The sequence below is a fragment of the Parambassis ranga genome, chromosome 9, assembly GCF_900634625.1.
Source record: "Parambassis ranga chromosome 9, fParRan2.1, whole genome shotgun sequence".
Lineage (NCBI taxonomy): Eukaryota > Metazoa > Chordata > Actinopteri > Ambassidae > Parambassis > Parambassis ranga.
This window is the reverse complement of record NC_041030.1, coordinates 17,903,420-17,917,499: the sequence shown is the minus strand read 5'-3', so window position 1 is coordinate 17,917,499 and position 14,080 is coordinate 17,903,420. Positions and strand designations below refer to the sequence as shown.

The following is a 14,080-nucleotide window of genomic DNA, read 5'->3' as shown; positions in this document are numbered from 1 at the left end:
GGAGAGAGGTGGATTAAAGTCAATTTGCGTTGTTCAGACTCGGAAAAAAATATCTGTGTGTATCTGGATATATCCAGATACAGCCCGAATCCCGCTCTAGCCGGATTGATTTCCCCAGTGTGAACGGGTTCTTGGAGACCTACTTTATCTGTAACCTGCCATCTATGTGAGACATATTCAGATGACACTGTCAGCTGGAGATAAAGTCAAACTTGTAGACAAACCTGGGACAACAGACACACTGCATTCTGGCCTTTGTCTTTAATAAGAACAGGTACAACTGACATCTCTGATGTGCAGAAATGGTATTGTTATTGTTAACAGTTGGGTGGATATAACTTCTGTGGCCTCTGAGCCATGTTGAAACATGGGAGAAACAAACCTGAACGTACTTCCTTCTGGATTATAAACTGAATTATGCTTCCTTCAGGTTTGTAACTTAGAGGCTTGTGATGCCTCCCACTCCTGTTATTAGATCTGCTCCCCAGAGACAGAGCCACCTGTCCGAGAGGCCCGTCGAGAGGCTGAAGGCCAAATCTCCAGCAACATGTCAGATTGTATGATTAACATTCCTGCCCTGGACTCATTTAACAGCTCTGTCAACAGGTGGACGCAGGGAGAGAGGCGACTCACAGACAGAATAATTGGAGGGAATTCTGACTGTGTCCTTCATCACTGCTAATAATGAGACAGGTGAGTTTGTACCCCTCCTCCTCCTCCTCCTCCTTCCCCTGGACACAGAGAAAGGAATGGTCTGTGTGTGTTTGCATGCTATGAAGAAAGAAAGTGTGTAGGTGTCAGAAACAGAGAGAAAGGTCTACTGGTGGTGTCAGTTTGGAGCTGTTCTCTTGGCCAGGGGACTCTTTTTGCTGTTTTGTTTTAAAGAGAAAAAAAAGGGATTTTTTTTTCTTTCCAAAGACCCCGGGGTTAGAAAATCCTGTGAAAGCAACAGCTGTTGTTTCCCTTTTCTCCAAACAAAGGCCAAAGACCCACTGGAAGCTGATACGCCATTCAGGGGCGGCTGTAAAATGAAACGGGCTCAGAGGAATGAGTCAGTTCTTCCCAAATCCATGACAATTTGTCGCTTCAGGCAAAGACAGTCAAGAAGGGAAAGTCTAGTGGCAACATTTTTCAAAAAAATCTGTGCCCATAAGTGAAGAGGAAAAATTCAAGTTAGCGTGTGTAATCCAGACGATTCATTTATTCAGCTCAGCTGCCAGCATGGAGGTGCCAAAGAAGCGACTGAAGAAAATCACGCAAAGTGAGACTCTTTCTCAACTCTCATGCTCACACCTCACTGATAATCATTTGAAGGAAGGGGAGTCGTATATTTCCAAACCCGACGGTGCCAGTTTCACTCTGCAAAAGCACAAACATTGTTTTCAACAGTTGGTTTTGTAAATCTGGAAATGATTGCCTGGTTCATAAATCCCACTGTAGCCCTTGTCACAAAGCATTAAGCAAGATGTTGTACAATTACTATGACTCTAACACTGCATTGACTTTATACATTAGTCAAAAAAAGTGGAAAAAAAATATAATCCCAGCCCTGTGTATGACGCCGTTTCTTTGCCTGCTGTCTGAGGTGCAGCCGCAGGTCAGACACTGATCTAAATGTTTACGCCCTTCTCTCTACAAATCTTGCTTTGGGGGTTTTATGTTTTGACTGTCTCCGTAAATAATCGCACGGCTCAAAGTCAAACAGAAGTCCATAATTCTCTGCTCTGTCGCCATCTCGGACCACGCCGGCTAAATTCATTTCTGGAGAACGACCGCAGAGTGTTGCAATAGTTGTCTTCAATGGTGAAAAACCACAAAAAGAGACAACTGCACAATGTGTCTGAGTTTGTACAGTCTTCATGTAATGCTAAGCTAACCATGTGCTAGATATAGTTCTATATATGACAGACATGACATCAATCTGAGTGTCAAATTGTTCCTTTAAAGGGCAGCCATCACTGCATTCTAGCTTTTAGAGCTGAATCCGTTTTTTCACTTTGTGTGTGTGTGTGTGTGTGTGAGTTAGAGAGGTTGTGGGTTAGAGAGGCTGAGTGGAAGCAGCTGTCTCCAGAGGTTTACCTGTCTGGCTATCTGCAACCCTGAAAAATGTGCCGCTGTTTGAATGTGCAATAACTCTATAATCCTGACTTAATTTAAATAAAAATAAAGCCATTGTCCAGAGGAAATGTAATCTGCATTATTTACTAGAAATATCGCACATCTCTCAAGAATCCCTCACAACATAGACAGGCAGAGCTCATAGCCAAATAAATACACACAACTTATTTTACATTAAACTGCTTTTTCCTGCAGTGTATCACATATCAGTCTAACAGCTCACTATTCAGCATGTTATATTTCATCTATAAATCATATCACCTGAAAAAGTATAAAACCAAATTGTGGTTTTGTGAGTCAATGTCCAAGACTGTTTCTTGGCTCTCTTCTTCTCTCTTGTGTGTTTTGTACGCACTCGCTCCCCCACTTTCATACCAAACTTTCACTCTCAAGTCTTGCTTCTGGAGCAGTACCCTCCCCCCAGAGCACACACACACACACACACACACTCATCTGTTTCTTTCTCCAGACATTACCAACTCCCCGTTGCACGCCCCGCCTTCCTCTGCTGTTCCTGCAGTGTCCTTAACATGACATACGAGCAGCTCAGGAAAAGACTCGCTCAGCTTTCTGTCTTTACTAGAGAGCTGCTAATCTGGATTTCCATGTGTATGTGTGTGTGTGTGTGTGGAGGGGTCTGAATATGATCCAGGAAAGGAGCAGAATAGCTTTGGATGTTTACACTGTTACTTTGGCCTGCATAGTCCTGACTCTTGGTTGTTCATTCTTTCTTAAACGTTCAGGTGCATGCGTGACTCACTTCGCATCATCACTTGTTTACAGGCATACGAGCAGTATTATTTCCAACCAAGCTGACAAACAACTACAGAAGAAAAAAGGGAAATGTCTCCCCTCCTCATTTTTTTTCCTGATTCGATCTGTCGCCCCCAAACAATGCAGATGCATCTGAAAACCTTCCTGCTCCATCCTGAACTGCAGCACAAAGAGAGCTTTATTAATGACCCTGAATCACCAGTGCTGCTCTCAGTAGCTTTGGTAAACTGGACCATTGTGTGGAGCTCCTTTGCAGCCCAAATGGGATTATTCATTATGTGTTTAGCTCATGTCAGCCCAGTTTATTACAGATTCATCGTGTTTTGTGCTTTAGGACACGATTTGACTTTGAATTATAACTCTCAATGCTCATACTTTTAATGGTTATTTATTGCTTTATAGGAGATCAGATGAGTGGTTGTTGTGTAGAGAAAATGGTACCAGTATTACCTAAAGAAACAAAAGTCTGATGTTTGTTTACTTTAACTGTGGCCCTTTAAATCAAGTAATTGGTTTCTGTTCCAAGTTGCACTCAGCACTTGTTTTACTGCCACTTGTTGGACTTCAAACAGAGACGTCCCCTGCTCTGAACCTCTTTCAGCCAAGGGGGTGAAGTGCAGCCTGCTGAAGGCTTTCGGATGTGTTTGCTCTAGGGATTTCTCTTCAAGATGTTTACAAATGCCCCTGCAGGAAGCACAACAGGAAGAAAGGAGATCTGAAGCAGTGTTTGGAATGACACACTGAGCTTATATGGATCATTTACTAATCTGTTGAATACATAAAGTTTTATTGTTGTTTAGGAATCTGTGTGTAAACCAGGAGTTTATACAGAGATAGCCTCGGATAAAAACTAGACAGGAAAAAAATAGACGGGATAAAAACACACTCATATACACAAAAAGACGAGTAAAGACAAAGTTCACGTCGAGGGACAGAACTCAGCACCTTTCACAGCTCCTTCTGTCCCATGCCTCCATTTAATTCATTACTTTCAAGGCCCAGATTTGTGTTTCTGGTTAACAAAGCCACATCAACTCACACACTGAACAACATATTTATGACCTACAGTCTGTACTGAGGCTGTTCTGCATAGGCCTGCACTGCTGCCTGCCCTCTGCTGTGAAAAGAGAGGGAGCATAAAAGAGGAAATGAATGTGTGAGGGATGAATACGTGGCCCTGGGGGTCAGCTTAATGGAGTGAGACCCCGGCCCCTATTGACTTCCACTGCCAAACTATTAACTCCCCACAACTCCCAAGCTACGGCCTCATTATTCATTTCAGGGTGAAAGCACATATCCTGTTCTTATATTTTGTGTTGTTTAGCTGTTTGGTTAATAGATAAGCCATTTTGTTGTGCAGGAGTATTTTTTAATTTGTGTAAGATCAGTGTAACAATTGGTTTTTAGTACCATGGCACAGCCATTAAAGTTAATCAGTATGATAGTTTTAAACAATTATTACAGAACTAAAGTGGTTACAGCCAACAGTTATTCTCATTTGGTCCAAAACAAAATAAAAATGTAATCTAAATTTTCTGTAATTTTACTAATTAATACATATTGTTGCAATTTTGGTAATGTATTCAAATAAAACAAGATGGAGGCTGACACCTTTGTCATGTTTGCGCTGCAGAAATGAAGATATGATTCAGTCTTCTACAGTGATTTTCACAGAATAAACGGCAAAATAAACAGTTAATTTCTTACTGTGGTGCAGCTATGGTACTATAGGCTGCCTTGTGCTTGTTGGTGTCTTTTACACAGACAGACTATGAGGAATATGGGATTGATTTGCAGGAAAACGACTGCAATACGATCCTTCTAAAAATTCATGTAGCCTCTTGAGATGTTGCAGCAGCTAAGACGCCCACTGCATTGGATGTGTGTGTGTGTGTCTGTGTGTGTGTGTTTGAGGGGTGTTATCAATAACAAGTGAGAGGGCTATGTTTCTTTAAGACAAGCCCATAAATGGTGGCCCGGTCACCACCTCCTTCACTCAGAAGGGGCTGGCTGCAGTTGGAGTTTTCCTTGGCGGGTCAAGCCTGCCATTGAAGTCTGAATGGGCTGCCATGGCAGATTACACTGCACAGCTGTCCCCCTACCGTGGAAATTAAGTTATGCCCCGTGTCAGCAAGTTTTGTATTTTCCTCTCTCTCTGTCTCTAGTCCCTGCCCCTCCCCCCTTTCCTCTGCCTGTCTCCTCTTCTTCCTCAAATTGTGGAGGCCCCTCCAAACTGCACAGCTTTTCAGGGTGTGGGTAATCATGCCAGGAGAAAACATAAAAAAAAAAAAATCTCACCAGTCACATTGCTATGAAACTGACCTGCATTCCTCTACATTCCTTCCACTTGCACATTTGCATACACACCAAACCTACATGCATATCAACACAAACACAAGCACACAAGCTTGGACGGCCCCAGCTCGTTGTCTGAGCGCTTCTTGGACTGGGTCCTGCTGCACTTGTGGCCCCTTCCTCGTGTTTTGTTTATTTGTGGGTGAAGTTGTTTGTGTTGTGGTCAAAGTGAAAGGCAAACACTCCTGCTCCTCCAGCGATGTGTGAACATGCTGGGAATGCCCCCACCCACCCCCTCCGATGCCCGCAAAGCAGCTGAAGGGCTGCTGCAGCCCAGCAGACGGAGCATAATAAACTGTTAAACACCTCAATTAAAGAGCCATAAATCAGCAATTTCCTGCACAAAATAACCATAGTATGTCCGTGGAGAGTTAGGGCTGATCGATACCTCCTGATGCTGCCAAGTACTCAGACATTTATTGTACTTTCACAGTTAATTATGTTGTTGGGTTCTGTTTATGTATTTCCAGTTATGCCAGAAGTTACCATATATACAAACTCTGCTCCTGACAGCAAAGATAAAGAGCTCTAAACTGCTGAAAATGTTTACATGCATAGAAATATCTCGACTCTGATAATTAAGGTCAGTATTGGTGTGACATTTGCATATTTTAAAATCTTGCACCTTTTGGGCATGCATCTCTACTGCAGGCTTGAAAACTGCAGCCTAGAGTAAACTGTAAAACAGCCTCTGTCATAAAATCAATTGAGATGCATGTATACATGTATAAACTCTTGAACAGCTGCCTAATTCTGGCAGATCCCACATGGAAAAATGCCTAGCTTGAATAAGTTATCTGTCCATAGGACAGCTCGAAGCGCCTCATTCCTCATCCTGGCTGACATGGCAGGAGGTGGTTTACTTCCTGCACAGGATGCAAGTTCATCCCGAGCTTAACATTTAGTAACATTCAGTAAATAACCCGACATGCACATCCTTAGGCCATAGGAGGAAGTACAAGCAGTCAGAGAAAACACATCCAATGATCAAACTCTACACTGAAAAGCCCAACCGAACTTCCAATGCTCCCAATTTGGAATTGGAGTATCCCATTTACAGGTCTGACATCAAGCACTGACTATTGCCACACATGTAAACACAAGAATGAACCACTCGTCAAGACATATAAGCCTAATTCATCATTTCACTTTCACTGCTCCTGAAATAACTGACTATTTTAGGTCATTGTCTTAAAGGTAGGGTAGGAGATTTCATTCTGATGCACTTTTTGTTAAATTGGTGTAACTTCTCTTTACAATCCGATAGCAACCAATTAGTTCGGCAGTTTTGCATTAAAACGAAGAATATGAATCATCTGTGGAAGCTATAAAATGCTGAAAACATCAGCCAATCCTCCGGGTGGACCCTGCATGGAGGATTGGCTGGTTCTCACTCTCTTCCTGCTCTGCGCGCACCAGAGAGGAACGTGCATGATGGCCGAAGTCACAGACCGCAGCTCGTCTTCAGGTACTTTAGAAATCTGGCTGACTCTCACTGAGTTTTCAAAATCTCCTACCCTATATTTAACGAATCTCATTATGGAGCACTGGCTGAAACGACAAGTCCAATGTTGTCTTTGTAAATTCAAAAATTGTCCTCATTTCTACAGTTTTGCAGTGTCTCACAGTACAAGTCTCTTTTTATATTTGTTTATTCTCTCCTATGTTACTGGCAACTGCATCCAATTTCTCTCACAATGAGACACTTTTTTCCTGCAGCTAGCACGAAAATTTCATCATACAGCAAATGTTTCTCCTGAGACGTGTTTTCATCCCTTCAAGTGTGTTATCAACACTGCACAAATTCGTCCACATTTCACAGCCACAGATAGCAGCACACACACACCACCTTTGGTAACAAGCTAAAAAATAAATCTAATCTTTTTTCAATATTCATTGTTTTGTTGTTAAAACACCTTCAGGTCATAAATAAAACAGGAAAACTGTATTTGCAGGCTTATCCTTTAGGAAACCAAAGACAATCTATTCTTCTGCAGCTAAACTACTATGAGTGTGTGTGTTTTTTTTTTTTCCTTTTGCACCGCCTTTTTGATTTTTCCAGCACTACACCGGCTAAATAAGCACTGCAGCACCACTAACAAAACCAGTGTTCAACACTTTGTGACCCTCTTTATGAGACACTCAACAGCAACATTTTAAACAGCGAATATATCAAATGGCTGCCACAAACAGTCAGGTAGCAAAGCGTTCTCTTGGTGACAGTGGGATTAGTGCTGCAGGTTTTCTCTCAGGACCCGAGGAGTCGCGCTGCAGCTTGAGTAACTGGATTACAGGCCTTTTTCTCATTTCAAAGGGTTGTGAACTCAGCAGAGGTCTTGCATGATGAAATCAAAGTGGCAGCTGAAATCGAAAGGAGAAAAACAACAAGGGTTTCTTGAAAGTCTCCTGGCATCAGCAAAGCTGCTAATGAGAGAGATGCAAAATCAATGATCACTGCTATATGGTGTGTCAGTGGCGTCTCCTGCAAGTGGCACATGAATTCAGAGCCCTATATCCCTGAGCACGGGCAAGGAGGAGAAGCACATCATCTAAGGAACTGAAATAATTCACAATGCAACAAACATATTTTAAGTAAAAATGACAAGGGAACAACTAGACCAGCAGCACACATACACATATACCTTTAAACAAATGTGCGCCTAAGCTATAGGGGGAAAGAGCACAGAGGGGAGTCGAGGTGCAGCCCATTCCATCAAATACCTTGTGGTAACTTCAGGGGATTATTTCCAAATCCTTTCAAATGAACTTTCAATCTCAGTGCCTCCTCCTCCGTCTCAGCCATTCCAACTGTCCAGCCATTTCTACATCACTTTTTGCACAACCTCGCATGGAGCCAAGGCCAAAACAAATGCCTGTGAGAAATATGGTCAGCGTGTGCATTAAAGGGGAGGAGGTTCCAGTATTAGACATACAATATATAGAGATTTAAACCTTTAAAAAGGTTAAACATATATAAATAACAACATATATGTTTTAAATTCCACTGAAGCACCTTGTTTTAGCTGCAGCTGAATAGGCTCCATACAGGTTCTGTATTCACCTCTCTATGAAAAAAACACAACCCCAACTCATGCCAGGACTTAACTGAAAACACAGCAAGGAAAAGTAGGGCTAAGGTGAAATATTCCATGTATCCCTGAGGGTAATAAAAGAGTTCTACATTTTAAGTATGGAAACTTATCTAACTTATCTGTTGCTGCTTTAACATACAGGAATGAAGGTTTTTTTTTCACAGATCTCATTACAAGCTGCTTTGCCTGAGCGTCAAACCACCAGTATCATTACTTCAGAGAGCTGCACCTTTGTAAACGTTGTGCTGTGATAAGCATGGGGTGAAGGGGTGAAGTGATCTGCATGGGGTGAAGTGTGGGCCGTTTTGTTCAGGAGGCCAAAGAAACGGAGCTTGGAAGTGAACTGAGCTCACTGAAGCAAAGTTGATGGCAGAGATACCTTACACACGCTCAAAGAGCTGGAACACAAACAGCCACAGTTTGTAAATCAAACCCAAAGCCACCCTCACCACTACACACACACACACTCTCTCTGTGAGAGTGGAGGCTTTTTAAAACAAAATCAGCTGTAGTCTGAGCATGTTTTATGGTGGTTTCTATATATTTAATATTACTTTAATACCTCCCAAATATAGTCACAGTGTGAGCACAACACCATGAGATGTATTGAGGCCCTCATTTTATGACAAGCACGCCAGTTTTGTGAGATTTATTTTTTTCATTCATCCATTTACACACTGGGCATTATTATAACCTAATCAACGCACGCTGTGCTCTTTCTATAAGTACTGAACACTGCCTGAACAAATGCATGAGGCAAAAAGAAAGACAAGGAGGAGGAGAAGAAGCAGGAGAAGAAGCAGGAGAAGGAAGAGGAGGGGGGAAGAGGACAGGCCCGGCTGCAGAGCTATTCTCCTGCTTGGAAAGCTTTATGCACGGTGGATCGCATTACCGGCACTGCAAGAAACTGACGAGGTATTTTATTTAGGAGCCACAGGATTAAGAGGACTTTTTTACCTTCGGCAAATATGCAGCGTTAAGCTTTAAATGATCAAAAGTTTTACAAACTGTATATTATAGTTTTTTTTACTGTTATGTGTGGTAAAATAAAATAAATGTGACTAAAGTTGCCCGTTTTTTTAATTTCCTGAAGCATAAAAGCACTAAAGAAAACAAAAAAGATAATGTAACACAAACAGAGGGGAGTGTAAGTCCACATTCACCCCTCACCAAGCCTGTCATGCGTTTTCTTCTTCTCCTTTTCTTACAGAGGAGGATTGAGACCCAAGCAGCAGCAGATCGTTCCCACATGCTTCCCCACCGCTCGGCTCTCCAGAGGTGTCACCGGCCTGAAAGAATGAAGTGCCTCCCCATTGTGCTACCCAACTATTATGTGCTTAACATTAACATGACAAAGATACCACTCGACTTCTCCTCCATCCATTCAGCTGAAGGGCCCTTGCCCCCCCTCCCTCATCTAATAAAACATTTTGCAGCAAATCAATGATTTAAAGCCTCCTGAAGCCGACCAAAGAGAGAAGGGATCGGCAGTATCTCCTGCCAATTGTAATTCTGCACATACTTATTCTAACACCATATTACATACCATTAAATTCCTGCATAAATTAGTGTGTAAATAAAGGACTAAATAAGTCCATTACCACAATATAATCCACAGTCTGAATTATAAACAAGAGTTTCTGTACAGCATGTAAATATGTTATAACCCCACCAGCTGAACAAATATATGGAAATAAATAGAATTTCATCCATAACATTAAACCTGTAGCATAATAAAGCCTCTTTTATGCAAATTATAATTTAAAAAAACACTCTAAACACTCTGACTGGCTAAAGGAAACATAAATATTCATTTAAAAAACATATGTACGGGCTGAGCTTTTAACAGACTGTAAATTGTTGTACAGCACGGGGCGGGGTGGGGGGGTGGGGGGTTTGTTGATTTATGGTGACAGTTGCTTTTGACAACAGGCTGCTAAATCAAGACATTGCAGGTCATTAGGCTATCAGTCAGCAGAAGAAGCTGTCCTGTATTATCAATGAGTTTGTTTTGATAGTAAAATAAAACGCAACACTGCCTCACTTTGACCTTTTGTATCATGCAAAACACTAAAGGTGTGTCAACTTATGATCAGATTTACATTTATTAACTCGTATAGATGCAGACGTAAAGAAACTGGCTCGTCATGATTAACCCAACATCCATCTAATTAAAGCAAAGAGTATTATTTACCTTTCACTGAACCTTAAAATGAGAGAGACAAAAAATGTGTTAAAGACATTTTTGCTTTCCATCTGAATTGAGGCACAACACCGTCAAGGACGCACAGTCAACAAAGTACTCAAACTCCATTTAATATCTTCAAGTTTCCTTTATGCCTTCTATAAAGGTATATCAATAAGGCAATCATACAGTGGATTTAGACATTTCTTTCTCTAGGCAGTGAATAAATCATCTCATAGCCTAAAACATAGAAGATTCTCTGGGAAAAAAAACATCTATATATAGGCTATAAACATATATACAATGAATGTACACTATCTTCAATAACTTCCCTTTAAAGCTGGAATTCTCAGTCTTTATTCACATGATGGCGATTTGGATGTAACTATAGGTGGCACATAATAAATTACTGTTTCACTTTAACTCCTAATCTATTTACAAGTTCATGAATTTCCAACCTTAAATACTTGTAAATCAGAGAGCCTGGTGCCAAAAGGCAAAAGGCCTGTCAGGCATTATAAAACAGTCCATACCTTTTTTTAAAAAAAAAAGAAAACACAGATTGGCAGTGCACAGCATATACTGATTATACTGATTAAATTGTTACCAAAACAAGTGTCTCTGTGTGTGACAGAGAAAGCAGACAATCCTATTGAGCTTATCACATATAAGCAAAGCATCTGCAGAGAGTGGTAGGATAAGAGAGCAGCATGGAGCTCAGAGAGTTTCTTTATGGTGTCATTTGCATAGATGTATCCTGTTTTGATATCCTTCAGGGTGGAAAGCTCAGTTCAAAGAAGGCCTGCGTGCGTCAAACACCCTTTCCTTTAGTCCTCTAAGGGTCCAACCTTTCACAATAGTACCGGTTCAATGGGTGACAAAAGTTTAGACTGCCTTTTATCCGGACAATGGTCAGGGCAGTTTATGAACCTGGGGATTAAAAGAGGGGTAACAGAGCCAAAATGGATGCCAGCAGGGTCAAAACACCGTGCGCCGCTGTGAGAGCTAAGGCTCCGCTCTCCAGCTCCTCTGGATAGTCCGGATCCTGGTCTCCGTAATCTTCGTCGGACCCGCTGTACTCTTCATCAATGTAAGGGTTGTCGAAGCACAGCGCCTTCATGCTGTTCTTCACAAACTCACAGATGGGCCTTTCCGTCCCGTCACACATGCAAGTGTCCAGCTGCTGACCTTTCGGTATTTTACGCATATTCGCTATGACGTTCCGGCACGCGTTAGTGCACACTGCTCCGCTGAAAAGTTTCCCGCAGTAGTTCAAATAATCGTCCATCGCGGAGCTGCACTGACGGTCTCTCTCGCACTGCTGCCGGGCTTCCGTGCAGCCGGTGCTGGTAGTCCTGGGTAGACAGGGCTCGATGGCCCGTTTGGTGTTTTTACACAACGAATCGTGTCCGCAGCTGCAGTCCTCCAGAGCCGGCCCGTTTTTAGTCATATTCAGCTGAACAAGCGAGGAGATGCAGTGACTCGGGCACTTCTTCCTCTCCCCACTCAGGACGGGGCCACATGCGCGAGTGTAGTGTTCATATGCGTAATTGCACTCGGGTTCGGCTTGGCAGTTCATGATGGCTTGCCAGCATATCAGCCGCCGACCGTGGGGCGGCGAAGCCAAGGAGAAGTAGCCAAAAAACAAAAGCACGCAACCGAGAGGCCAAACAGCTCCGCAGACGCTCCGAACCACTGCGCCAGAGTTTGCCATTGTTAACGGCTGCAACAAACCCTTCAACTCACAGCAGTGATCATATGTCCACCACTTCCATGGATGATGTCTTCTCTGTGGAGTGTTATTTATTCCGAGGCAGATGGTGTGTGTGTGATAGGCCCGTGTGTGGGCGTTCAACAGGCTGGCACTGCGCTGTGTAATCCCGGCTCCATATAAACCCCGTCAGTGCTGATCCATTTGAGCCGGATTTTTTTGCGCGAACCCGCCGTTATCCGTACATGATTGGAGTGAAAACTAAAAAAACTTAAAGGAGTAGAAGGCACAGCAAAAAGCAAAAGTTCCCCACGACTGTAGCAGCGGAGTTTCTGCAGCGTCTTATTCCATCGCAGTGATTCTGAGTTCATGAAACAACTGCCTCCAGTTCAGCGATCCCCCTTGTTGTGTTCCCCTCTCCAAGCGGATCTGCACCGGACAAGTCCTGAGAGCCCTTTGGTGGACTGCGCTGGATCATTAAACAGTCCTCCTTGTGCGCACCGGAGTGCAAACAAATAGGACATGGGGAAAACAACGAGCCCTGTGGGTCGCAAAGTGGTCCTCGACTCTCTCCCCTTTGAGCATTTGTGTCTCTGTTCTTCAGCCCCCCTCTCCATACATTGGAGAAGAGCCTCTCATTGGCTGGCCACTTGTTGAGGGGTTCTACGTAGTGATGGGCGGGAGTTTGGGGTGGGAGGGCTACGGAGTAGAGAAATGCAAGGTGATGAGGAGGGATGAAGAGTAAAGAAAACACTTCTCAGAAGTAACCAGGGACATGACTCCGTGTAAAATGATATATTTTTTTTAAAAAAAAAGTGTGTGTGAGAGTTTTAAGTGCTCCTTTTTCACTTTTATCACTTTTTTAAATGACCCTGGACAGTGATAATCTGAAGATATTTATATTTCCACTTTAATATCCGTTTTAGTGTGGATTATTTTATCCCATCTACATTACATAGACACAAATACTGCCCACAAGCGAGATGGCTTCTGACATATTTTAATTTACAGATCTACAACTCTCACTTTAATCTCATTGTACGTGTGTATAGTGACAATAAAAGGCATTCTACTTTTATCACCTATAAGCACAGTTTTTTTTATTTTTAAAATATATTAAAGTATTTATTATGTACAAATCAGTGGTGGAATGTAACTAAGTATTTGTACTTCGTAACAGTATTTGAATACATTTTTATGTAGGCCTATTTGTACTTTACTAACAACTCCATCCATTGTCTGATTAACATGAATCATAACATGAATCTACAGCAGGAATACTTACACAGTAAAAATGGTGAATGCCTGTTTAGTTAGCAGTCTCTCTGTTCACTTGATGCCCACAGCCTGCCTCATGACACACAGACCTGTCCATAGCTGGTTCTGGGTACGTTTCAAAGATACTGAAAATGTAAATTAACTACACAATGTCAATTTTAATTTTAAGATGATTTCTTTGATTATTTTAACCTCTTCATATATCCTTTGTAATGGAAATCAGTAATATATATTCGGTGCGTGAGTACTTTTACTTTAAATACTTTAGGTACATTTAAAAGTACTTAAGACTTTTACTTAAGTAGGATTGTTGAAGTAGCACTTCTACTTTTACTTAAGTATGTATTTTGCTGGTTATTTGTACTTTTACTTAAGTACCAAGCTTCAGTACTTCCTCCACCACTGGTAAAAATCCAAGTGACAGGATGTGAGAGGAGAGAGGGTGGGATGTAGTCTCATGTAGTTTCTACAGCAGCCCATCATGACAGCCCTGTAAACACTATCATATTCTGCAGATAACAGATAACAACAGTGTGACAGCACTGCTGCACAATAATAAACTGAACT

At 42.1% G+C, this 14,080-nt stretch overlaps 1 protein-coding gene across 1 annotated transcript; it reads right to left on the bottom strand.

Moving 5' to 3' along the window:
• Positions 1 to 10,634: 10,634 nt before the first annotated feature.
• On the bottom strand, positions 10,635 to 12,829 carry gas1a (growth arrest-specific 1a). The gene has a single exon (XM_028415356.1). The coding sequence runs from the start codon at positions 12,236 to 12,238 to the stop codon at positions 11,462 to 11,464; it is 777 nt and encodes a 258-aa protein (XP_028271157.1). The 5' UTR covers positions 12,239 to 12,829; the 3' UTR covers positions 10,635 to 11,461.
• Positions 12,830 to 14,080: the final 1,251 nt, after the last annotated feature.

Excerpts from the sequence above, each read along its gene's own strand:
- gas1a (XM_028415356.1), bottom strand. The coding sequence starts at position 12,238 with ATGGCAAACTCTGGCGCAGTGGTTCGGAGCGTCTGCGGAGCTGTTTGG.